General features: G+C 35.4%; 1 protein-coding gene and 1 pseudogene across 5 annotated transcripts; one reads left to right on the top strand and one right to left on the bottom strand.

Moving 5' to 3' along the window:
• On the top strand, window positions 8,509-23,166 carry LOC18769305 (villin-3). Of its 4 annotated transcripts, none has more exons than XM_007204233.2 (24): window positions 8,509-8,926; window positions 11,348-11,488; window positions 11,815-11,914; window positions 12,373-12,441; window positions 12,576-12,812; window positions 12,916-13,093; window positions 13,285-13,417; window positions 14,398-14,557; window positions 14,644-14,794; window positions 14,877-14,977; window positions 15,069-15,227; window positions 15,580-15,648; window positions 15,720-15,788; window positions 15,896-16,033; window positions 17,007-17,135; window positions 18,387-18,534; window positions 18,698-18,708; window positions 18,811-18,951; window positions 19,028-19,153; window positions 20,312-20,374; window positions 21,012-21,113; window positions 21,312-21,564; window positions 22,264-22,499; window positions 22,579-23,166. In XM_007204233.2, the coding sequence occupies exons 2-24, from the start codon at window positions 11,433-11,435 to the stop codon at window positions 22,690-22,692; spliced, it is 2,943 nt and encodes a 980-aa protein (XP_007204295.1). In that variant the 5' UTR covers window positions 8,509-8,926; window positions 11,348-11,432; the 3' UTR covers window positions 22,693-23,166. The 4 variants fall into 4 exon arrangements, with proteins under 4 accessions (XP_007204295.1, XP_007204293.1, XP_007204294.1 ...); XM_007204231.2 differs by having other exon boundaries at window positions 8,524-8,926; window positions 11,430-11,488; window positions 22,300-22,499; XM_007204232.2 differs by having other exon boundaries at window positions 8,525-8,926; window positions 11,430-11,488.
• LOC18770199 lies at window positions 24,347-26,963 on the bottom strand (annotated as a pseudogene). The gene is made up of 2 exons (XR_002272735.1): window positions 26,769-26,963; window positions 24,347-25,581 (listed from the first exon to the last, which is right to left on the bottom strand). The product of XR_002272735.1 is annotated as a quinone oxidoreductase PIG3 (transcript).

Here is a 26,963-nt window from a genome sequence, read left to right as displayed (position 1 = left end):
AAGGTTTGAATAGTTACGTTAGCATTTTCTTCAATTAACGGAGTAGGCAAAATATACATAATGTTAAAGGTGAGCATTGGTTGGGTTGGGTCAATTTTGGTTCCAACTCGATATATAGCAGTTTATGATTTTTTGGACCCAAGACCCGCTCATGATTAGGCCAACCCAACCCAACCCAATTCTTTTGTGATCGAGTTTGGTGATTCAGTTAGGTTAATTCAAAATTAAGCCCATTTTTAAGTTTTGGTTCCAACCCGTACAAAATGGTTTATGATTTTTTGAACTCAAGACCCACTCATTAGGCCAACCCTCTATGATCGGGTTGGGGGAGTTGGTCTGGTTGACCCGAAATTGTGCCCACCCCTACATACTACCTCCACATATGCAATATTGCATACTTCAAAAACCATTAGTATATCGGGCCCCCACCTATTTTTTATGATAAAATATCATCTTCATTCACTTTTGATTTGGTAGTTGAAAAACCAAGTATTTTTCTTATACAATAATAGTTCGCAAAATTGCATTGCCTAGTTCATTAGAGTGATCAACTTTGTATGAAGCAAATGGGTAGGGAGCATGTCACCTAAGTTGTTAAAGTACATATTTGCCTAGTTCATTAGAGTGATCAACTTTGTATGAAACAAATGGGTAGGGAGCATGTCACTTAAGTTGTTAAAGTACATATTTACCTACTTCATTTGCATACTTTTGGAGATGCTCGAATTCAATTTTAGTTTAAAATGAAGAGTTTGGATGATTATTTAGTACGAAGAAAAACAGAATAGATCTTTCGAGAAAGAGAAGAGCTCGCGTACCAATGTCTCTAGAGATGCTCTAAGCTTGGTCTCATAGGTGATTGAAAATCTTTTTTTTTTTTTTTTTTCGGCAAACAGGTGATGAGAAACTTAGGGTAAGTCATGAACACCTTTTTTTTTTTAGGTACAATCGATTAGGGGAGGGAGGGATTTACACACAAACATTCTTGGGTGCTTGGGAGTTTCGAACCTCTGCTCATAGGGCTTGCGGCCAAAGAGCTCAGCCAACTGAGTTATACCCCACTGGCATGAAGGGAATTTATATTGTAGGGATTTCTAAAATCCCAAGAAGCTACGAGAGAACAAACCATCTAGCATATGCATATCTATTATGAAATCAAATAAAGCGAAAGCAAGGAAATAGCTAGAGATTCATACTAATCTCATCTTAGGTCCCAATCTTTATAGGTTTATGAAAGTAGCACCAATGACTCTTTAAGAAAATATTGCAAGGAGGATTAAGAACACATACCCTTTGAGCGAATCTTGAAACCAAGGATGGCGTTCAAGTAGAGGGAATGGTCCCTTAGTTGTTGACTCTCAACTTTGTTCTCCAAATAGGCACAATGAGGTTATGCTTCCCTAAAAAATCTTTACCAAGGATGGAATAGAATAAGAGAATAAGGATTCAAGCAGAGAAAATAGGTGTTAGCCTTTTCTTCCTCTAGGGTGGCCAGCCAAGGGAGACTAAGGAGGAGGCTTGATGTATTCATCTCTTCCTAAAAGTCTAACTTGAAACCCTAAGGAGGTGTGGTGATATGGCTATGAATATATAGAAATATATTGTTAGATATGTGCCACTAAAGACCCCATGTACCGCACCCCCTCACTCCTTGTCCATTTTGGATTAGTTTGGTCTACCCACATTAATCCCATAATGTGTCACACTTTGCCTAAATCAATAACGTCGATTTTCCTATAGAAAGTCATGTAGGACCGAAACTAAAGTTCCCATAACTTTAATAATTCATTAAACTAATCTAACCAGTTTAAGTTTAATTGATTTAATGACTTAACTAATTAAATCATTAACTTGTCTAACAAGCATTGGTCTTAGTCAATCTTGTGTTGACCGCGTTAAGTCTCGGTCAACAGTTTGACCTTTGACTTTGACCAAGCCACAAAATTATTTATTCTCTTTTTCAATTCTCGATCTGTACCTTTTTGGTGTGCGATCTTATAGGTTATAATTAGAGAGGCCATGGGTAAGAATGATTACTTCTAAACCGAATGCAAATTGTATCCCTCTATATAATTCTCCTTATTGGCAAAGGCTAATTGTATCCCTTTATACCTAGCAGTATGTCATGGCTACCCAAGCTAAATACAATTCATTTAGAGAACCTAATCAGTTTGTAATTACAATGCATTTCGGTCATTCTCTATTATAATACTCTATGTTGTGTTGTTGGGATCTGGTTAACTTGTGTTAAATTACTAACATGACATCTCTAGGTTATATGATTCACTTGAATGCAATTGTAAATGTTCTTGATTCAATTCTCATCATATACTTTGGCCAAAGATTCAATGAATCATATCTTTAGAGTATTCTATCTTCCTACTAAGAGTAGAGATTACTTGTTGTACATTCGCATAACTTTGTGCATATGCTGAGTATCTTGAGGAACACTTTTAAGTCACATCTTTTTGATACAACTGTATAGTGTTCTAAAAAACAACCAGCTCATACACAAGAAAACTATGATGTCTCAAGTCTACAGACTAATTTGCATTATTGCAACTTAGAATTCTTTGTTTGACACTTTTGAGTAAGACTTCCATACAAGAATTCTTGTGTTGATCACGTTCAGTGAACTCTATCTCTATAGAGCACCTACACACCTGTCTCAGTGTCTCTACACGAATGACTTGAGACTAGTCATCCTCCCAATTGAGCAGACATAGTATGTACCAATCTTTGCGGATTACCATTGTCCAATTGGTGATCCTATGACCAAGAACAATTTAGGATTCAATATTACTATGATGGAAAGGTCTCCTGAATCTAACTTCTTTAGACTGCTTTCCATTTATATCTTTATTCATGGACTTGTTACTTTGTGCACATTATGTATCTTAAAGTAATATTCAGGCCTCTTTGATTGTATTTATTATATTATATCCTTAGAATTTTTCATTTTTATATTGATTTCCAGGGCATATATCTAACATGGCAGGCATGAGTGCCTTACTACAACCTCAAGTAGTTGAGTCATATATTGGGTAAAAGCATACTCAACTTTCAAAATTATTGACCTTATAAAGTAAATGGTACTAACTTTTTTTCATTATTCTTCTTGGTTCATTTATTCTATATCTTTTTGGTGTATGATTTTTATTATTATTTTTTTTTTTGGGTTAAGAAATTTGCATTCATAATTCAGTCAAAAAAAAAAAAAACCATTAGTCACAAAGGACCATTACAATAACGTAACGATCTAACACAAAAATTAAGACAATCTAGGGCTCCTCCACTAACGATCACGCAGGATTGAAGAAACTATGGCATAGGCATCCCAACTAAAAGAGAATACTCAGAATAATCGAAAATAGATAAATCTTGAAAAAACAAAGCTATAGCAATACAAATAAAGCTCTCAAAAAAGAGTGGTGAAAAACTCTCACAAAAAGAGAGGTGAAAACTACACAGAAAACTCAAAGAGTCTCTGTGACTTATTCCAAACATAAAGAAACCACAAAAAAGATGGTTATAGAGATCCGACACTGAAACTTATGTGGAGATCCAATGCCGAGACGCATCCGCATATGATGAGTGGAAGAAATCATTACAAAATGAAGACAAAGAGGGAAAAATTTCTGTCTCTGAAAATTGGGGAAAATAGGAGAAGAGAGGAAGATAGAATAGGAGATGAGAGGAAGAAAGGGGAGGAAGAACAGTGATTTCCTCCCCCTCAAAGTGAAACGATCGTAGAGTGTTTTCTGGGAAAGAGGGAGCTAGAATTTTAATCTTTTTTGGTGTATGGTTTACTCATATGTTTGTTGATTATTTTATTAGTTAAAAGTTTCGTATTTTGTTAGGTTTTGCAGTCATAGTTTGAATCTCCTCTCGTCCTTTGATATAATTTTGTATTTTAAAAATGTTTTGTATTTTTCAATATTATGTTTGTACTAAGTAGCTTTTATTTAGCATAGACTTTCTCCAGTAAGGATGTTCATACAACGATGGGAACAGTTGAAGTTTAAGTTCTCTTTCAATGATTATTCATGAAGAAAAAAAAAATAGTTTATCCATTTAATTATCCACATTTCCTTTTTTAGTTTTATACAAGGAACTACGTTTTTGTTTGTTTACACATTTTACACAACCAAACAATTTCTGATTTGTATTTTTTTTAATTATAAAAAAATAGATAATCCTCGAATGATGACCTAAAATCAATTTCATATAGATGCAACACCTTACCTAACAACAATGGCCCGTACATATATAAATAGCTGTATTTGGTCAATTTAGCTTGAGAGATGACAAGATATAAAGGAAATTATTGGTGGCCAAAAAGGTTAGATAAAAAGAGAGCTTAGAATACCATAGTTCTATCACATCACGTGATAGCGACCTAAAAACTTATGTTACTGGGTTATCATTTTGGCTCAATTGCCTTGTATTGTATGAGGCTGGCCTTTCATTTTTCTTGGATTATTATTGTGACATATTTGTCATTGTATCAGTGCCCTTTCATTTTATGGTTCCCCTCGAATTAAAGGCCAAATGAATTTCTGTTCAGTATTACACACACATGTATATATATATGGAATTTTTGATAGTGTTGACTTTTTTTTATTCAACTCTTTTATTTATATTAATCGAGAGGGACAAACTAAATTTGAGATCTCTACTAATATTAGAGTGAGAAGTACCACTAAGTTATATGTTTTTTCGGATTCAAAGTGTAGTTATACTAAGATATATAAATTGCATTAAAAAAACTTGGGCTACCGTCAAAAGATTCTTTAATATTGAGATTGACCCCAAATCTTCAGGAAGTCTTTTGACGTTAGCCCAAAAAATTAAGATATATAAAATTTAAGCTTATTTATTGAAATACCCTTATTGTATCAAAATTGTCTCAGTTTGCTCCTTGACGTTTAAAATGACTCAATCAAAATTGTCTCAGGTTGCATTCTGGTAATTTTGATATGAAAATCGTTAACTCCGCTGACACGGCATAGGTAGTTTAAAAATAAATATTTTTTCCATGGAGAAATTATTTTAAATGTTTAAAAATAAATTAACTTTTTTTAAAAACTTAAAAACCCAGCAGGCCCTCCCGATTGTGCAACCACCTTCCCCCTCCCAATTCCATTGCTCCAATGTCCCACCCTTTTGCCCACTTTTCTTAATGGCAAACAACTCTTAGAACACTTGCTTCTCAGATTTTGTTCTAAAAATGAAGTGCTTTTGTCACACCACATGTATCTTTCTAAACTTCACGCTAATCACCCATTAAATTCAAAAAAGAAGAAGAAAATGAAAAATTGAAAAGGGAAGACAACCCAACAGTTGTAAAGGGAAGCAAAAGACAAGATCTTTTTTAGATCCATCCTTGCTCAGCTCTTTCTTTCGCCACTCCAGAACCACAGCCGCCACTCCACATTCCAGCCTGCGAACCAAGCTGCTCCACCTTCCCACTGCCCCCACAAACCCAATTGGAAAAGCCGGCCAAAATCTTTTTCATATCCACTTTCTTCATATCCATTTTTATATTTGTCAGATTGGTTGAATGGATCTTGCAAGGGAGCTGTGGCTGAGTTAAGGTTTCGATGGAGAGTGGGGCGATTGGATCACGCAAGGCAGGGGTAAGTGTTGGGTTAAGACGGCTGGAGATCAGAATTAGAAAGGCGGCGACTGGGTTTGTGTGGGAAGATCATTTTGGTGGTTTTGGGCAGTTACTGATGTTGTTGGGATGTACAGTGGGGTGGTGGTGCGATGGAACCGAAGAAGATGATGCATTACTTTGGGTTTGTGTTTTTTTATTTTTTTTATACGTTATTTAATTATTTTACATATTTGATTTTGAATAATTTCAAGCATTTTTAATATTTAATAGTTAAAATTACTAAAATACCTATACCACGTCATCGAATTTAACGATTTTTATCTGAAAATTAACGGAATAAGACAATTTTGATCACAAAATGAAAGTTTAGAGGGGAAATTGAGTCATTTAAAACTTCAAAAGACAAATTGAGATGATTTGAAAACCACAAGAGTATTACAACAAATAATCCTAAAATTTATTTCTCATGCCTATCCTGACCTATCCAAAGAAAATGTGGATTGATTGGAATTCTTTTTTCTTTAATTAAAAGATATCGATTCTTTGGACATTCTCAAGGTCCTAGTGCCCCACCATTAAACAAGCCCACTCTCTCTCTCTCTCTAAGCCAAATGGTTGAAAAAAGGGCGAGCTGACCAATTAAATAAACCAAGCCTAATGCATAAACTAGCTTTTGGGATGAATTTTGTAGCACCTAGCTTCACTTTTACGAATAGTTCAAAGTCTTGTCGATTAACGTCTTGAGATTAAATGAAACGATTTTTGGGGAATATTTTGGAAGATTATGATCAAGGTTTAGTCTTTATATTACATTCTGTCCTACCAAAATTCATGTTGAATATAATTAATAAGTAATATGCAATCCTACCCATTGAGTATTGACCTAATCATATTGAATCAATATTGTAGAATAAGTAATATGCAGTTACAATTTCTCTAAAATTCCACCTAAGTAATTATATGGAGAGTAACATAACATGTCGTGTGCATTATATTTTGTTCACAGATAAAAAATGTTTTGTTGTTTTATTTTGTTCTTCTTATAATAGTCAAATTAAAATATATGTTTATATTTAATTGGCACATGTAGGAGCATAGATTTTACACTTAAATAGAATATATATATATATATATAACACGTACGTATATCATCATAGCGTATTATCTTTGGCAATGCATAGGAAACTAACATGCTCTTTATCACGCATTGATGAGGAGCATACGACACTGCATGTTGGGCATAAGTCGCATAAGATTATCCTCATTTCAAACGCTTGTAGTGAGTAATCGAAAATCAAATCACCCATGATATCTCCGCCCATTAAGGGGTTAATGGAATAATAAATACTAGACAATCAAATCCAATAAACATTTTACCATGGTAAGGATAAAAATATAATACTCGTGGTTTGGCAAATGGCCTATTGGAAATGATCAATTTTCAATACAGTTCAAGACACCTACCTACCACCAGTTTAGTAGCATCAACAAATGGGTACAACTAAAATCATAAGTTCGTTCACAACTGAACTGACAATAGTTGTTGATGTATAAAGAGAAATACCTAAGACTATAAAGTCGGTTGATGATCATCATGTGTTTTGATTTGGCTCTCATATGAACAAACAACCCTTATTACACACACCTCATGCAAACATTTAAACAAACACTTCAACAACATCATAAAATAAAAAACAACTTTGTTATAGTTTTTGTTGCATTATTAATTGGTACAACATGATGCACACCTTGGAATTCATTTGCAAACTGTTGAACTAATCCCCATTAACCTTCTACACCCTTCTAGTTTATCTATCTAATCAATTTACAAATTAATTGAGCAATTTCAATTCATAAATTATAATATGGAAAAGTATAGCTATATGTGTTCTTATCATTTGGCAATTTTTTTATTTATAGAAATTCTAGGATTTCATTCATAATTCAGTTGAAAAGCCACTAGTCACAAAGGGCCAATACAAACTAGCAATAAATGGTCATTACAATAACGGAGCGGTTTAACATTAAAATTAAGACAATCTGGTGCGCCTCCATTAATGATCACACATGATCAAAGAAACTCTGACTTATGCATCCCAACTAAGATTACAAACTCAGAATAATCATTTGGCATGTTAAGTAGGGAAAAGAAAAAAAAATATTGTGAAGTCTGCTTGAAGTTTTTTATTTTTTATTTTTTAATTTTTGGTCAGAGATGTTATCACTGTCATGTTTGGTAAAACATTGTGTCTGTGTAGTGAAAGAATGAGTACAAAAAAAAAAAGGTAGTTTTAAAAAATCTAGCTTCTAAGCAAAATATTGTACCAATGTTTTTTTATTTATTTATGAATTTTATTGAGCTTACGCGGGTAAAGTGGTTGAATTAAATGTGACCCACATAAATGAAAAATTTCTCCATTCCATAACTAAATTCACTATAAGACAAAAAAATAATAAAAAATTATACTGGTAGAAAAATAAAAATCAATGTTATATATGCTTGATTTTCTTTTTTCTCGCACAATAATTTTTTTGACATAAATGATATTGAAGGAAAATTCAAACCTAAGAGCTCGAAGACAAAAATAATCAATTGAGCTACAAACCCTCTGGTCCTTTCATTTTTTTTCTTATGCATCAAAGAAAATAGTAAATACCATAGAATTCCCCACTTCAACATGCAAAAAGTAGACAAAATTTCCACATAAAAAAGATAAAGAAGGGGAAAAAGTGTAATGTTAACAATCCGAATTATTATATTCTTTGTATTGTACAAAAAAAGATTATTATATTTAGACAAAATTAATAATTAAAATAAAAAAAGAAATTCCAAATAAGCAAAGAGCCAACATGGCCGGTGCCCCCGTCACCGGATCTTTGCCTTAAATAACGACTTTTTCTGTCTGCCAAGAAACCAAACTCACCTCTATCTCTCTGTCATTCCGTTTCGGTTTCGTTTCGTTTCGTTCGGTTGGTCTTCGTCGTCGTCATCATCATCTTCTTCATAATTCATTATTCATATTATTTCCATACCTTCTTTCTTTCTGTCTGAAACTCAGCTGTCTCTTTTTCTCTTTCTCTCTCTCTCTCTCTCTCTGTGAATTACAAATCTCAAAAGGCTTTACAAAAGTTAGAGAGAGAAGCGCACACACGCAGCACAATAATTCACTTTTCTTTCCAACTCTCTCTTTATTGCCAGCTCTGGTAGCTCGTCCTTCCCATACCCATTTCCCATCTCTCTCTCCCTCTCTCTCTCTCACCCCACCACCGGCCATCATTAAATTACACACAGAGATCCCATTTCAGGTACGTCAATTCTCTCTCTGATCGATCACTTCCTCAGTTTTCATATTCTTTTCAGCTCCATCAATACCAATTTTGCTGTATGTTATCTGGATCTCTATGTTTTTCACAATTCTTCCAGTTCTGCTCTCATGCTTATTTTGTTAGCAATTTTCATTTTTTGTTATCTGGGTCTTTACGGTTTTGTATTAAATTTAATGGGTTCTGATTGTTTTCGTTTATTTATGTATGTGTTGTGAACATTTGATCTGATGGACCATGTTGGTTTTTCTCCCTCTTGATTGCTTGTTACTTGTTTGATCATCTGGGCTTGTTGGTATTGTTTTATCTCACCTTTTCTTTTCATGAATTTTTCTTGATTTGAATTCGTCAAGAGCTTGAATCGGTTCAATTGAGATGATTGAGTAAGGGATTGACTAGAAGATCTTAATGATTAGCTCGGTATGTAAACTAATGTCAATGCCTTTTGATGAAACATTATCTGGATTCTTTCATATGGTAAAACTTTACTTTAATCTCACTCCATTTTGCCATTGTATAATCAGGCACGTTCCTGATCAGTCTTATGTAGTATATCTGCTAAAAAATGTTGATTTGGATTTGATACTAATTTAGTTGGCTGTCCTATTGCCATTACTGTTGTCATGTTGATCACAGTTACATTTCAGTTATTGGGTACTTTTTCATTTGTTGGAATACTGGAAGGACTTTGAAATCTGGGAAGCTATTTTCTGTGTGTTCTTGTTGAGTTGGATTCAGGAATGGTATGATCGAGACAAGATTGAGGATTCTTCTCATTAGTGGTTTCGGTAATTAGATACAAGGTTTCAGACTTATTTCTATGGCATCTATACAACTAGCAGATGTTTCATGGATGGATTATATACACCCTATTTCAAAATATCAAATTTTTGTTATTTAGATAAACAAGAAGAGGAGCTGAGTTGGATTAGATGACCGTTGTTGGCTGAGAATTTACCAATGATTCTTCAGTATTTGTGTGTACTTGAAGCCAATGGTTTGAATAGGTTTGTGCTCCAAGTTGTATGGGCAAAACAGATAGAAAATATATTGTAATCCAATATGATTTATATATATATATATATATGAACATAAACTTATATTAGAACGATAGGACCAACTTTGAGGCGAAACTTGTCATCTAGAAGCTTTTCCCATAGGAGTATATAAAATTAATTCATGATCATCTAAGTGTGAACTTCATAGGAAGGACCGCACTTACATGTCAAAACTAGTTTCATTATTATACAAAGATAGTAACATCTATATAGTAATTTCAAGGAGTATTTTTAGGTTAATTCGGGGCTCCACTTGTGGCACCAACGAGTAGATTGAAAGATGGGGAAATCTTAGGACAGCATGATCTGTGGCTGAAGTACTATGAAAAAGAATGGTGAAAAAAGGGGACATATTTCGAGAAATATGGTCAAGGCAGCAAACAGGGTGGAATTTAGGTATTTGTATCACTATGAATGGAAGGTTATCCATTAAAAGAAGTTACTAGGGACAAATTTTGAAGAGGAAGGTCTTGCGTAAAATGAGCAGAGGTGTTCTAAGTATTTTGAAAGCGTATGTGGACCAAATTCCAGCTATATGAGAAGCAAGAGATGTAAGCAATGAGTCCCTTATGAGAGTCAGATACGACCTAATGTGATTGGGAAATGCCTCTGGAAGAGAAGCCTGTGATACTAATGCGATTGGGAAATGCCTTTTGAAATATTTTATTTGAGAAATAGTCCAAGGAAGGGGAGTCCATGAAAATAATGTTATCGGGAAATGCCTTTGGAAATATCTCACTTGAGAAATCAGTCAGGGAAGGGGAGGCTATAAAATGTTTCAAAGTCCAACTTGATTTCCTCTTTCATATCTGAATATCTCAAGTGGAGTATCTTGAAAATCAGATCCAAGGTTCAATGGGAAAAACATAAGCTAGACCTTGATATAAAAAGACTGAGCCATACTGATCAAGTTAGACAACCAAATTCCAAATACAGTGCAGCACTTGACCTTCGTTCTCTCTTCTAGCAAGCACTTGTGCCAGTCTGATGTGAAGTTATTTGTATACGAAAACAAGTTGTTAGTTTAGCTTTATGAGATATATAGTAAGGTGAGATGTGGTAAGTGCTGGCAATTTAAACATATGATATTCTCATAGAGCTGAGATTTATTGGTGCTTCTCCATTGAAGTTCTGCTTTGAGTCTCAATGCTGATATTTGTACCAGTGATAAGAATTATTGAAGCATCTCTATCTAACTTTTGATTTGAGCATCAATGCTGATCTTTATACTATTCTTGAAAAATCAGGAAACTTAGTAGTTTAATTTTGGAAGCTCCTAAGTCTCAGACCTTGCACCTTTAGTTAATATTTTTTTTTCATTGTTTTTTGTTTTTTGTTCCTGCAGTGAACTCTTTTGGAATTTCTAGATACTCAATTCAAAGAAATTCTGCCTTTCTTGAAAGTAACATTCTTACAAAGGATTTCAGGCAATGTCTAGCTCTGCAAAAGCTTTGGATCCAGCGTTTCAGGGAGCGGGTCAAAGAGTGTATCCTTTTTATCATAGATGGTGACTCAATAAAAATGAGTCTGGGAGACGGTTCTTTCTAAACGCTATAACAAATGAGACAAACAAACATCTTACTATTTTACTTCCACAACAGAAAAGTGATAGTGGCTTAAAATGAAATATGACCTAAAATATAATGGAATTGAGGCCAAGTTTCATGTAGCTGATCCCATATAGTTGAGTCAAGGTTTTGTTCTTATAGACAAAAAGTTAAAGTAGGTTGTACTTGGTGTCAGTTTTGGGCATATGTAATTTTAAATATCTTAAACATGTTATTTGAGGTTCTCAAACTTAACATATATTAGAGGGACTGAAATTTGGCGAATTGAGAATTTCCAGCCAGTTCCTTTGCCAAAATCTGAACATGGAAAATTCTATACGGGGGATTCTTATATAGTCTTGCAGGTTTGTCTTCAAATTTTCACTCTTTAATTATTTTCAATGCCACTATTTATGTTTTATTTTTCCTTGCAAGAATGCTGAAATAAAAACTAAATTTGTCAGTGTAACATTTTTATTTTGGGAAATGCACAAGTTCAATTTGTCTTGGGGTGAATGATAAGTTGATATCATGATTGAATAGCATTTTTGTTCACCCAATTTACTCGAGTGAAAATTATGAAATCAGCTCCTGCTCTGGGGTTTAAAAGGTTTAATAAAAGTACGGTGCACATTTTTGCTCTCTACCAATACTTTTATCCACTGCCATTTTTTGCATGTTCCACCTTAAGAAAGGGGAAGGAGGGTAAGGAAGGGGGAAGGGGAAGATGAGGAATGGGTAAAGGACAGATTCAACTTTAGATTTCCTTCAAGGAGGCTTTTTTCATTCATATGTTTTCACTCGCTTATGTGTCATTTTGTAGACAACACAAAACAAAGGAGGTGCTTATCTCTATGACATACACTTCTGGATTGGGAAAGATACAAGTCAGGTGTGTTTCTCTGTGTGTGTGTGACGCACACATGCATAAAGCTTGAACATGACTCGACTTTTTGGTATATTATATATAGGAGCAAGAGCTGACTTGAAAATATGGTTGCTTTATGTCGTGACTTCTTACTGTAGGATGAAGCTGGGACAGCAGCTATTAAAACTGTTGAACTAGATGCAGTTCTTGGAGGACGTGCAGTGCAACATAGAGAAATTCAAGGCCATGAATCTGACAAATTTTTGTCATACTTCAAACCTTGCATTATACCATTGGAGGGGGGTATTGCATCTGGATTTACAAAGGTTGAGGAAGAAGAATTTGAAACTCGATTGTATATTTGCAAAGGAAAACGAGTTGTTAGAATGAAGCAGGTATCCTGTTCTGCTTACATGCGAGTTTAGAGGTCAATTAAGTTTCTTCGATGTAATTCTGCTGGAGGTTAAAGTGAATTCACCTTGCATTTTAATTCTGTAGGTTCCTTTTGCGCGTTCTTCACTGAATCATGATGATGTGTTCATCCTGGACACTGAGAATAAGGTCTTTCAGTTCAATGGAGCAAATTCCAATATCCAGGAAAGGGCGAAGGCTTTGGAAGTAATCCAGTTTTTGAAGGAAAAGTATCACGATGGGACCTGTGATGTTGCAATAGTTGGTAAGTGCATATACGGTATATCTCTGTATATATACAAGCCCACACAACTCTCACTGTGTTGCCTTTTCCTCTGGTATTGGAAAAGCCTGCTTTATCCAACCAGAATTGTTACCTTACATGTGTACTATCTGTGCTGCCCATTCTCACCAGTTACTTATTTCATTTGTTGAAAATTATGTTCACCATGCCAGATGATGGGAAGCTAGATACAGAGTCCGACTCTGGTGAGTTCTGGGTCCTAATGGGCGGTTTTGCTCCGATTGGAAAGAAGGTAACCACTGAAGATGATGTAGTGCCAGAGGCCACTCCTCCTGTACTTTATAGGTATTCTCATATTCCGTTACTTTCTTTGTCTAAAGTGTCGATTCTTTAGTAAATGGTAAATTCTCTCTCTCTCTCTCTCTCTCTCTCTCTCTCTCTCTCTCACACACACACACACACACACACACACACACACACACACACACACACACACACTCAGTGCACTTTCACATGTCTGTGAAGTGTGCCCTTTGGATGTGTTTGCATTTGCATGTGGTAGGTGTGCATAGGAAGTATATTCTGATCTACAAACTCAAAACAGTGAGATTATCTTAATTTTCCCTCACACTTGTTTCTGGACTCAGTCTTGCTATAAGTCCTCATGCTTCACATAATATCTAATTGTTTCTGCAAGAGCCTCATATTGATTCTTTTGGGAAGGGGAATAATGGGTAGTAGAGGGAACACCTGGAGGGGGAAGTGTTTGGGAGATAAGGATTGAGGCGGAAGGGGGTTAGAATTTGGAAGAGAGTTTGTTGTATGGAATGGTGCACTATGAGAAGCTGTGGCTCAAGATTCATCAGCATGGAGGCTGGAAAAGGTTGGGTGGGGAGATAGTGCTGGATTCTAGAGAGAAGGATCTCTCTTTAACCCTCTTTCCCTCTTCCCCTTGTTGTTGTTAACACTTGTCAAAACTCTAGTTGGTTCCTTTTCAGAGCCTGAGATGTTGACTGGACCAAGAATTCATATAGTTATATTATTATTATTATTACCTTAGTGCATATAATTTTCACTTGAAGGAAGTTCTAGTGGAAATGTCGGTATATATTGAGGAAACTGAAGTTTAAGGTAAAGAAACCTCAGTTTCCACTGACAGTCAAAAACAAAAATTTCACTGTTATGTTACCGAATTTTGGGGAAAATGTGGAAGGGTTTGCTTTCCACCAAGTTTCGGTGTGCTGAAAAACGAAGATATCAGCCAATATGTTAAACATTGGTATTATCCTCATAAAGTTCTAACTTGTAATAACTGGTTTTTGAAGCATAACTGGTGGTGAAGTGAAGGCTGTAGAAGGTGAACTGTCCAAATCCTTGCTTGAAAACAACAAATGCTACTTACTGGACTGTGGTTCTGAGGTATTTGTTTGGGTTGGCCGGGTGACACAAGTGGAGGACAGAAAAGCTGTTAGCCAAACAGCTGAGGTAGTGACATGCATCTGTTTCTTCATGCTGGTGAGCATATGCATTTACAGTGATACATGTAAATATAACTCTAAATTTTTTCCTAGGAATTTCTTGCTAGTCAGAACAGACCAAAATCAACACGAATAACCCGGGTTATTCAAGGTTATGAGACACATTCATTCAAGTCCAACTTCGATTCTTGGCCATCAGGATCAGCAACTTCTGGTACTGAGGAGGGAAGAGGAAAAGTAGCAGGTAATTATGAACTCATTTGTAAAGTACATAATAATACTTTCTGGTTAGCTTTATTTACTATTGTATATTTATGGTCTGCTAGCTTTGCTGAAGCAACAAGGCGTTGGTCTAAAGGGCATTGCAAAAAGTGCTCCCGTAACTGAGGAGGTCCCACCTTTGCTTGAAGGAGGTGGAAAGATGGAGGTCTAGTATATTTTTCATGCCTCTAGTAATAACTTATTTAATTAGGTTTCTTTGTTGATATTTTGGAATATTGGATGTTTGGTTTTTTCAGGTATGGTTTATCAATGGTGGTGCCAAAACTCCTTTGCCTAAGGAGGATATTGGTAAATTTTATAGTGGAGATTGCTACATCATTCTTTACACGTACCACTCTGGTGATAGAAAAGAAGATTACTTTTTGTGCTGTTGGTTTGGAAAGGACAGTATTGAGGTAATTCACTATCCTGAAAGATTTAGTAAAGCAATGTTGATATTCTTGTTTAAGTGTGGTTTGTATATTCTGGAAGGGATTTCACCATCGTGAAAGATTTAGTACAGCAATGTTGGGATTGTTGGTCTAGGCTCTGTGTTTGTTCTCCTCTTTTGTCAAGCTATTCATGGTCAAACACTAGTTTTGACCATAAATAGGACTAGTCATGGCCTTGTTTCCAGTCCAATTATTTTTCATTTTTTCATCTTAATTTTCCTTTTATTGTGAAAGTGGCATTCTACATTTTTTTCTGTGCTCCATTGAGAAACCTTAGCATTACTGCTAAAGATTTTTGTTATATAACCCATTTCAGGAGGACCAGAAAATTGCTTCTCATTTGGCTAACACGATGTCCAACTCACTGAAGGGAAGACCAGTTCAGGTATCGTATTATCTGTAGTCATGTTGGAAAATATGTCTTTTGGACTTGCATATAACAGGGGCTTCTTGCAGGGTCACTTATTTCAAGGAAAAGAGCCACCACAGTTAGTAGCACTCTTTCAGCCTATGGTGGTCCTGAAGGTATACTGTTTAGTCTTGTGAAAAAACTTCTCTTTCATATTAGGAATCCATATTCATACCAAAATGGTTTAGTTTTATCCTTTTAATTTGATTGACTTCCACTTCAGGGTGGCTTGAGCTCTGCTTACAAAAAACATGTTGAGGAGAAAGGTTTGACGGATGAGACTTATACAGAGGATTGTGTTGCACTCTTTCGGTTATCTGGAACTTCCGTTCATAACAATAAAACAGTGCAAGTTGATGCGGTATGAATGAATTTATATGTTGTAATCACTTATCCTACATGACAATACACATTCCAATGACCTAGGGAATTCTTCACAAATTTTTGGGGAGTGACTTCAGATAGTGATAAGCAACTTACTTTATAACATTGCTTAGCTAACTTCATTGCTGGTTAGGTGGGGAGGACTCAATGCAACAAAATGTAGCGGGTTTCACATATGTCATGCATACTAAAACTATAAAAGCCAAAAAAACAGAAAAAACTGGCTACAAATTACCCTTGCACTCCCAATGTAGAAAAATTTATCTGATTACTACTAGTATGCTTTCTTTAAAATTTTCTAAGGTGCAGATTGCATTATTTGAGAGAAATATTCAATGGGATTGTTTTCACTTTTTTCTTTTGATTTCCTTTAAGCATATTGTTTCCTATTCTTCAGTTTCCCTTTCGAAGCTAGTCTTGGTTGGTCATTTATAATTTAACAAAGTGAATATGAATTTCTATTTTCAAGTTAATTTTAAATTATGGGTTGGGTTTTTTTCATTTTTTATTTATTTTTATTTTTTTGAGAAGGTTTGGGTTTTGTGTCTTGCACTGTCAATGAATTATAAGTTTGTAACATTCAAATATTAAGCTTTTTATTAATTCAGGTTTAAGGATGAAGTCACTAAAGGAATTTACATAATGGATTTAACATGCTGTAATTGGGCAAGTGAGAGAAAAATATTGAAGCTGGAGTGGAATAATGGTCCAAAAATTCTACATCTGATTAGGTGGCTGCAGTTGAATTCTTTTGGCATGTGTTTCCTGTGATTGTTATATGTAGTAGGAAGGTTAAGATGAAACTACATGCTTCTGATAGAATGTTTTCTTTGCTATGTTTAGTTGGTGGACTTCTTCCACTGCTGGACATCATCTTCATACTTTTTGCTCTTTCTGAATAATCTCTGCTTGTTGTCAATATGTGTAATATAGATGTCATTTTTGTTTAGGTGGCAGCATCATTGAATTCTACCGAGTGTTTCCTTCTGCAATCTGGCTCCTCAATTTTCGCTTGGAATGGAAATCAATGCACCATTGAGCAGCAACAATTATTAGCAAAACTCGCAGAATTTTTGAAGGTATACTCTCAGTGGCGGTTCTAGCCTATGGCAGGCTGGGTTCATGCCCGGCTGAAATTTGTGTTAAAAAAATATTACCCACACTCTTCTCTCTCATCTCTCCTCTTTTGCCCAGTCCAAATTTTTGTTAAAAAAAAATATTACCTACACTCTCCTCTCTATCTCTCTTTTTTCGTTCTTTTCCTTGTCTCTTCTCTCCCTCTCTTTTTTTTTCTTTCTTTTCCTTCTCTCATCTCTCCTCTTTTATTATTTTTTTTCCGTTCTTTTTCTTCTATCTTCTCTCCTTTCTCTCTTCTTCTCTCCCTTTCTTATTTTCTTCCTTTTCCTTCTCTCTTTTTGTTAGAAAAATATTACCTACATTACTTATGATTATTAAATTTTTTTGTCTCGCACATAGATAGCTATTTCAGAAATTACGGAACATGATTGATAGGGCTATGGAGCTCGAGGTAGAAAGCCAAAAACTGATGTCCTAATAGACGTTTATAAAAGGAAACAAGGGGAGAAATGAGGTCACAACTCGTTAAAAAAAAAACTAGCTCCGCCAATTTTCTTCCTTCCCATTTCTCTCGATATAAACGTGGCTTTTTTAAAATTAATGTAGTCCCCTATTTTATCTCTCTTTAATGTGAAATAAAATTTTTTTTTCTATTTTTTTATTTTGGTTTTTATTTTAGTTTTTGTATTTGTAAATATAAATGCATTTGAGGGTAAGGCTTATTACGTCTCCCCTCACTATGTAATCTTTTTATGTTTATTAATGAAATTCACTCATTTCATCAAGTTTATTATATAAGTTTTGCCCAGTCGGCTTTCGAATCCTGGAACCGCCACTGTATACTCTTATAAAGTATTCTACTCTCTCTGGATCTTATGTAACATTATCTGCCTATGAAATTATTGTAGATTCATCATTCAGAAGAGTTATCCAAGTAGGCTTGGTAAAATATTTTAGTCAGGTTTTAATTAACAATGTTATACTGAGGACTGACATTGTTTCCACTTGTACAAGAATAAGATAATCGTCAAAGTAAAATTGATTAGGAATGTACATGATAGATGTTATACGTTGGATTGACACTATTTTGTATGTATGCTTATGCAGTTTCTCAATAGTCGTTGAATAATCACAGACCTTGAATTTCCAGTGTTGCCTTATATGCATTGTTTTTCTTTCTTTTTTTTTCATTTTTTGTTTTGCCAAAAGATGCTCTGTTTTTCTATTTGGCCTTATGCGCCTTGCTAATACAGCCAGGAGTCACTTTAAAACATGCTAAAGAGGGAACTGAGAGCTCAGCCTTCTGGTTTGCTCTAGGAGGGAAACAAAGTTACACCAGTAATAAAGTTTCTCAGGAGATTGTCAGAGATCCCCACCTATTCACATTCTCATTCAACAAAGGTGGAAACTTCTGCTAATAATAAAATGCTACTTTAAGCTTTCCTCTTTGTTGAATTTACATTTGACATAAAATGATGTCTAAGTTGGATAATTTGTTTGTAAAGCTAGTTCCGTTCTAACTGTGTTTATTTTGATTGTTCCCGTTTCCATGTGGATTCCCCAGGAAAGTTTCAGGTGAGTTATATGACCTTTTTAAGAGTAATTGAAATTTCCTTCTTTTTTTTTTTCTTTTTTTTTTTACTGGCTTCTGATCTTTTTCTGTATTTAATTCAACAGGTGGAAGAAATTTACAACTTTACTCAAGATGATCTGTTGACAGAGGATATCCTTATACTTGACACGCATGCTGAAGTGTTTGTTTGGGTTGGTCAATGTGTAGACTTGAAAGAAAAGCAAAATGCTTTTGAAATTGGCAAGGTATGCCTTAATATTAACATTTTTCACATGTTTCCTTTTGTTGCATTATTCATTCATTATAAAAAGATTTGTGCAGAAATACATAGCGATGGCGGCATCTCTCGAGGGGCTGCCTCATAATGTACCATTATATAAAGTTACTGAAGGAAATGAACCTCGCTTCTTCACAATATACTTTGCATGGGATCATGCAAAAGCCACTGTATGTCCTAAAACAACAGACTCTCTCTCTCTCTCTCTCTCTCTCTCTCTCTCTCTCTCTCTCTCTCTATATATATATATATATATATATATACATGGCCAGTCAGTGACTCAATGGGCCCTCTATATCCTGCAAGATGTGTTCCCACTCCTGAAGTTATATTATACCATTAATCCTCTTTTTATATTATACCATTAATCCTCTTTTCTTTTTTCTTTTTTTTTGGTAGGATTGTGGTTTTTTTTTTTTCAATAGCACTAAGAAAAAAATTTATTTCACCATGTGCATGCAAGGTTGAGATCTATGCAGTGCGTGCAATATACCCATATAGATAAATTTTAAGGAATTCTTAGTGTGAAGTAGGGAATAACGAAACACATTAAGTTCAATGTAACAATGTTTTTTGTAATTTGGAAGGATTTTTACCTTTTCTCTTCATTTTAACCCATTAGTTGAGATACACTAGTCTTTTGATCTAGAACCAAATCAAATGTTGGAAGCATGTGCAGAATGCAGAAAATGATAATTAAAAGTTCAAATCTCAAAAACGAGGGAAGTGATAAACTGCCTAGATGGGAAGATAATTGTTTTAGGGATCATTACGGTAATATCAGGAAGTTGATTCAAAGAGTTCATGGTGAAAGTATAGTGACTTTGAAGCATCTATAGTAGAATATCATGACTTATAAATATAGAGGTATTTATGTAGAAGTCTATCTTCTCAAAGAAAAGAAAAAAGAGCAGAACTGTAATTTTGTAATAACATACTAGTCGATCAATGCTCTTTTTTTGTCTTTTTTCTTTTTTCTGGATAACGTAGTGTTGATTAAATTCTCATTGTGGTAACTGGTGGTGATCTACTTCATTCTTCAGTGGAATAATTGTGTTAGGGATCATCTAAAGTGCGATTAGATTCTGTAACTCTTGGTAGTGCATTTGTGATGCCAGAATTTTGGTTATATGTGTTAGAGGCAGAGTGTCCAAATTAGTTTGTGATGTAAGAATTACTTTGATTAGTAAACTGTAAAGGAAAATGGGGTAATGTGTTTAAAAAGGCTGTGGATATTAACTGCTTTAGTTCAAAGTAATTTATTATGGATTGATTATTCTAGTGTGTTCTATATATATTTTCCTTACAATATGTATACTAAACTGTAGGTTCAAGGAAACTCATTCCAAAAGAAGGTGTCAATTCTCTTTGGGATTGGCCATGCTGTGGAGGTAAGCAATCTATATTATCAAACATGTTGCGGTGTAATCTCCTCTGATACGTTTGTGCAAAATGCGTTGTAATAAATTGTCTAGTATATACAAGGGATCCATGACCATATTATGTCTAAAGATTCTCGCAACCCCATTCATAGTCCTTCAATAAATAAAAAACATAGGCTATACAGTTCTGGGGGTTCACCTCATAATTCAATATTCCTACCAGCACCTCTTCAATCTATTAAACTAAAAGAAAAAAACAATAAATCTCTGTTAACCATGCTAAATACCTCTGGGTATTATAAAGTTGCAATATGGTAAGGAAGTGGAATACTCTAAGGCTTCAAGCTTTCGTTTTCTTCCTCATTTTTTTGGACCCAAGCAGCCCATTTGGAGGGGGTGGGGTTTAGGGTTCTGGAATGATGATTGAAGTGGTGAGTTTGTAGACACATCTCATGTGCTCAGCTCACTCTATTGGAACTTCTCAAATTACAAGTTGATTACTGAAATCATGTTTTATTTATAACAGTTTGAAATGATTTAACTACATTAAGGGTAGAAATCTATCAAATTTCTTAATTTTTTTTAGCATTACCATTATATTATCCTTCTGTAATTCACGGAGAAAGGATCCCTGTTGCTGACCCAGGACAAGTCCAGTGGGAATCAAGGAGGACCAAGGCAAAGAGCTGAAGCCTTAGCTGCTTTATCATCTGCATTCAATCCATCCTCCGGAAAATCATCCCATACGGTAATTAAAATTGGTTGTGCCAGTAGTTCGTTCCATGAATCAATACTAGTCTTGCTTTATTGTTTTTGTTTCTCAGCACCTCTTTGTTTTTATATTCTTTTATGATCCATGCTCAATAAGATTGTCTGTTACATGATGATGGTTTGGAATGTGTTCCAAGGCCTCATATTCAATAATTCAACTTCCATGCAATCACAGGGCCAGGATAAGTCCAATGGATCGAGTGAAGGAGGACCAAGGCAAAGAGCAGAAGCTTTAGCTGCTTTATCTTCTGCATTTAGTTCATCCTCTGGAACCAAACCTTCTCTTCCCAAGCCTTCTGCAACAGGTCAAGGATCACAAAGAGCTGCAGCAGTTGCTGCGCTTTCAAATGTTCTTAAAGCTGAAAAGACTAAGCTAACACCCGATGCCTCTCCTGTGCAAAGTCCTCCCTCAGAAACTAGTGCTTCTGGTAAGGAAAGAAGAAATACTTCTGATTACCTACATGAAATTCTATGCATGTTAGAGAATGGTTCTTTCTGTAATTTCTTTTATGCTGACCCCAATAAAAGCCACTAGTCCTGCATGGTGAGTTTCATTGTTGTTATACATCTCTCTTAAGCATACTCTTTCTCTCTTTTTTTCCCTTTTGATTGAATGGCGGTGTGTTTTATTCTGTATTTACATCATTTGTAAGGAAATTGAATGAGGGTTATTGTTCTTTCTTTTGGTTGTCAAGTTAGTGGTAGGGATGCTATTTTAAAATTCAATTTTGATAGATATCTGGAATTGTGACTTATATCTCTCCAATGCTTTCTACTTCGTACAATGGTGACCTGTAAATCATTTTCTTCTCTGTTAGACAACATAGTTGACCCCTACTTTTGAGTTATATAAGATAATTTAAAAGGCTGTATACCAACAAAGTGCAAGCTCTTTTTTTGCCGATTGATCTAGAGTGAAAATCAATGCTTGTGATGTTCTCCAATGCTGCTCTCCTCCCCCCCTCCTCCTTCTCTCTTCAGTAAATTTTTTTAAACTAGGAATTAGTCCTAAGCATAATAGATGCTAGTCCTAACCTCAGATCTGTTGCTTCTTGACAATTTTGACTTTGTCTTTGTTCTCGTGAATCTGAAACTGTATAACTTTTGTTACACTTGGGTACTTGCAGCTGAAGCAAAAAGTGAAAATGCTTTCTCTGAAACAGATGGTTCTCAGGAAGTTCCTGAAGTCAAGGAGACTGGTGAAGCACCTGCATCTGAAAGCAATGGGGATGATTCAGAACCAAAGCAAGAGACAGTGCAGGATGAGATTGATAGTGAAAGTAGTCTAAGTACTTTCAGTTATGACCAACTAAGGGCTAAATCGGAAAATCCAGTAACCGGCATTGATTTTAAGAGAAGAGAGGTTGGTCTTTTGTGAATCTTTTCATTTCATCAGTATATGTTTTGAAATCATAGTGACATTTCCTCTGTTTGGTTTTCAGGCTTATCTATCAGATGAGGAGTTTCAGACCATATTTGGGATGACGAAAGATGCATTCTATCGACAGCCAAAATGGAAGCAAGACATGCAGAAGAAGAAAGCTGATTTGTTTTAGAGGCCAAAATTCGTTAGAATGAGTGCTTTTTCTGTGTTTATTTGCCTCCTAACTTACAATTCATTCATTTTGATCAATTCTTCTCTGTGGGGGTAATTGTGGGTTTTCTGGTACGTGATGGTGGTGCCTGGATTTCTGTCTAGCACTTTGCTCTTGATGAACATAGCGTTGTGGTTAGTATCGTTATTGATTGAGATGCTGCCTAAAGAGTGATTTTTATCTTATTTTTCCTTTCTTAACTGCTGCTGGCTCTTGTAGTGATCACAGATGATAGTCTTATGGACAGCACGCAGGTCAAATTCTTTTATTTGCTCCATATGTATTTCATTTTGGGGTTTCCCAACTATTTTTTTTTTTTTTTTTTTAGTTTGTTAAAAGGGGGGTTGTATATGTAATACATTTGTATTTTATATACTTGTGACCATTATAAAGGAATGGGAAATTGCTTGTGGTTTGCAATTTATTGGGATTATACATTGAAACTTGTCGCTTATATTTTTATGAAAATAAAATCATCTCTAAACATATTAGATAAGAAGTTATAATTAATGGCATGTTTATTTATTGGAATGGGTATGAGAAGAAAATAAACTATTTCAATATCTGACTTCTCTGCGATTACTAGACATAATCAACCAAACAATATATGGGTCTTACCTTAAAATTAGTAGTTGATCCAACCAATTCCTAACTTATTGTATGTACTAAGTTCTCCAATTTCTTACTTGGCAATGTTTTGTTGACCACTTTAATCCAAGGTGTATTTTCACCGTCCTTAATACTTGACACGTGTTCATAGACATAATCATAGTTAATTTTTTACTTCGTATTTATGAAACCATGGTTATGTATCAAGTGTTGAAAATAGTGAATATAAAGCTCCCATAATTGTTTGGGATAACGAGAGTTCCCGAGAATGATATTGAATTTGCATAATGTTATTATATTGGTTTTCTGAAGGAAAAAAAAAAAACATTATAATTGTAAAATCCTAGAGAAAAAAAACCTTTGCAACCCACTCCAAAAAAATTCTCCAAATATCAGGTTTTCAATTACAAAAGGGATGTAACACATGATCATTAAAACCTGGTTGAAGGTTGAAATTAACCTTGCTTTCCTCTCCTAAGTCCATACATCTTCCAAGATGATTTCTTCTCAGAAAATGAAGTCCATAGCCGTCATGATAGCTGTTCAAATATTGTACACGGTTCTGAATATTTTGCATAAACTAGCATCCCAGGATGGGATGAACCTGACCATCCTTGTGGCGTACGGAATGTTGTTTGGTGCTGCTACAATGGTAGAAATGTATCTTCCTGCCTCTTAATCATTTCATTTTAGGCTGATCTCACTACAGATTGCAATTAATATTAGTTATTCTCAATTTACAGAGACGATATAACAAACCTAACATGGATGGTACTGCTGAAAGCTTTTCTCTGCAGGCTACTTGGGTAACTAATGTTTATTATTCATTATTCGTGTTAAGAGCCTAGTTCTAACTTCAACAACATATGTTGTGGCCATGTTAAATCTTGTTCCAGCCATGACCTTTATTCTCACCTTATTTTTCGAGTAAGGCTCTTTTCAGCCATGACCAAATTAATCTCAACCACAAGATTATGTTAAAAGTTAAATCAAACGCATTAAAACCAAACCTAAAAATATCCCGAAATTTATCCATTAACCTTGATTTAATTCTCATAATACAAGAGTATTAAACAACTTAAGCTATGCAAATTAAACATTATCCTAGACGATAGACCCCAGCTGCTCACAAGGTCTGAAGACTCTGAACCATGTTGTTTATTTGAGTTGAAAATACTTAACATTCATATCATCAGGGAAGAAGCAGAATCTTTCCAATGTGCTTGCTGCTTTCCATGAGCCGGTGAGCCTCTGCTGCTTTAGATAATGGAAAATACTTGTAGACCACAGGTTTCACCTTGCCAGCCACAATTGCAGGCCACACGTTGTTTTCCACCTCCCTAACAATCGCTGCTTTGTTTTCTGGACTTCTGTATCGCAAGCCGGCAGCTTGGATGGTAAGGCGCTTCGAAAGCACAACACGAAGATCTATTTCTGTAACAGCACCACCCATCGTCCCAATAACAAAAAGCCTCCCATCAAAACTTAAGCTGTCAAGGTTCCGCCGAAAGTACTCTGCCCCTATGATATCCAAGATAACATCAACACCCTTGCCACCCGTTTCTTCCTTTACCCGCGCAACAAAATCCTCCGTCTTGTAATTGATGCATACGTCAGCTCCAAGATTCTTGCAAAAAGCTAACTTTTCCTTACTTCCTGCTGTGACAAACACCTTTGCTCCCCAGTATTTAGCTATCTGAATTGCAAATGTACCAATTCCACTGGAGCCCCCATGAACCAAAAATGTTTCACCAGCAGATAGCCTACTCATCATAAACACAGTCGACCAAACAGTGCATGAAACCTCGGGAAAACTAGCAGCATCCTGCAAAGAAACACCAGGTGGAGCAAGAAGGACTTGTCCAGCTGGAACAGCCACCTTCTCAGCATACCCTCCTCCGCTAAGAAGAGCACACACCTCGTCACCGACTTGCCAGTGTGACACTTGCTTCCCAACGGCCTCAATGGTTCCAGAACATTCGAGACCCAGGTATGGGCTGGAACCTGGGGGTGGTGGGTACATGCCCTTCCTCTGAAGAATGTCGGCTCGGTTCAGCGCCGTGGCCTCAACTTTTATTAGGACCTCATCGCCTTTGAGTTCTGGGTCTTCAACTTCTTGTAGTTGGAGGACCTCCGGTCCACCTGGAGTGGTTATCACTACAGCCTTCATTGATGCTGGACTCTTTCTCTCCCTCTCTCTTGGACTTGATCTTCCACTGAAGGGGGCTCCACAAATGATTCCTAAGTAAACAGGACGAAATACAAGCGTGATGAAAGAATACATCATGGATTCAATAATACAAATCCAAGACCTCATCTATAACTCCTGATAAATTAGAATAGCCCATGAGTTTATTGTCTAGGAATATACAAGTTTTGAAAGGCCAGTAATTTGTAATATATGCAATATGGACCAGTTATTTCTATCATTCGGAAAGAGAAAAAAAATAGAGAGAAAATGCACCTCAACATTCTGAAAGGAAGTAGTCTAATGAATAGAGAGAACCCAAACAACACTAAAACCCACTGAAAAACCATAACTACAGAACTCAACCAAAAGAATGGGGCAGCTTGGGTTTGATTTGGTGGTTTCAGTGAGGATTGAGGTGTGGGGATGTACTAAAAAAGATTACAGGTTTTTAACTGGAAACATAAAATAACAAAAGAAAAACTTTGCACTTGCGTTATCCAATACAGTTCTCTAAATTTGTAGGACTAAATAATCCTATCCACTTCAAATAATCCTCCCAAATTCCTCCCTGTTGCATCAGCAAAGCAACTTCCTCGCTTTATCATCCATGAAAGGCATCAACTGCATATTTACAAAGAACTCTTTACATAAATAATTCTGAATGGACTTTTAAGAAACATTGACAATCTCTCAGTCTCACACAAACCAATCTTCCTCCAAACCACCATTTCCTAAACAAAACTTTATTTCTCACTCCTCTTTATGTCCTATATAGTCTATATTAGACTTGTAAATTTAAATTTCAGCTCAAACTCTGAGTTCCTGATTACCAAACCTTTTATGATCTAATCTATGACTTCAAAACAAAAACAAAAACTTGGGAGAAGGGATGTGTTGGTTTCGAACTAAGCAACTAAGATCAAGTAACACTTAAACTAGAAATGAGGACTTTATTATGAGAAAAGAGAGTAAGCAGCTGCCCACTATTTAAAAAATTAATTTTGCTTTTTCAACAGAAACCTTAAAAAAATTTATAGTTCGACCAATTTTTCTTCAAACTCCACTGAAAATTGAAACTGACACTGATATATATATCTGTATAAATAACATATATACCCAAAATTAAATAGATAAGAAAAATTTATTCCCACTTTGAGATTATAACTAAGAAATGAGACTATAAACATGAAGGAAAAAAAAAAGAAAAAGGAAAACTATGATGTCAAAGAAGAAATACCTTTTGGCCCTTTGGAAGCAATTCAAGGCTGAAAGATTGGGTTGAAAATGCCAAAATGGGAAAATAAGTGAGAATGTGAGGCTGTCACTGAAAGAACAAACAACTGATTCAACTGAAGAAGAAGGCAACAACACAGGTGAAGAACCCAACAAGGGAGGTTCACGGATAAGCTAAGCGAAGCCTGCGTAATAGACT

This window comes from Prunus persica, chromosome G7 (genome assembly GCF_000346465.2).
Source record: "Prunus persica cultivar Lovell chromosome G7, Prunus_persica_NCBIv2, whole genome shotgun sequence".
Taxonomy (NCBI): Eukaryota; Viridiplantae; Streptophyta; class Magnoliopsida; order Rosales; family Rosaceae; genus Prunus; species Prunus persica.
The sequence above is the reverse complement of the archived record's forward strand: the minus strand, read 5'-3'. Positions and strand labels throughout refer to the sequence as shown.

What these genes read in the sequence shown, in the direction of transcription:
- LOC18769305 (XM_007204233.2), top strand. Translation starts at nt 11,433, where the DNA reads ATGTCTAGCTCTGCAAAAGCTTTGGATCCAGCGTTTCAGGGAGCGGGT. An exon ending in AAGGAGGTGGAAAGATGGAG is followed by an intron (nt 14,978 to 15,068) that starts GTCTAGTATATT and finishes TGGTTTTTTCAG; the next exon opens with GTATGGTTTATCAATGGTGG. An exon ending in GGGATCATGCAAAAGCCACT is followed by an intron (nt 19,154 to 20,311) that starts GTATGTCCTAAA and finishes ACTAAACTGTAG; the next exon opens with GTTCAAGGAAACTCATTCCA.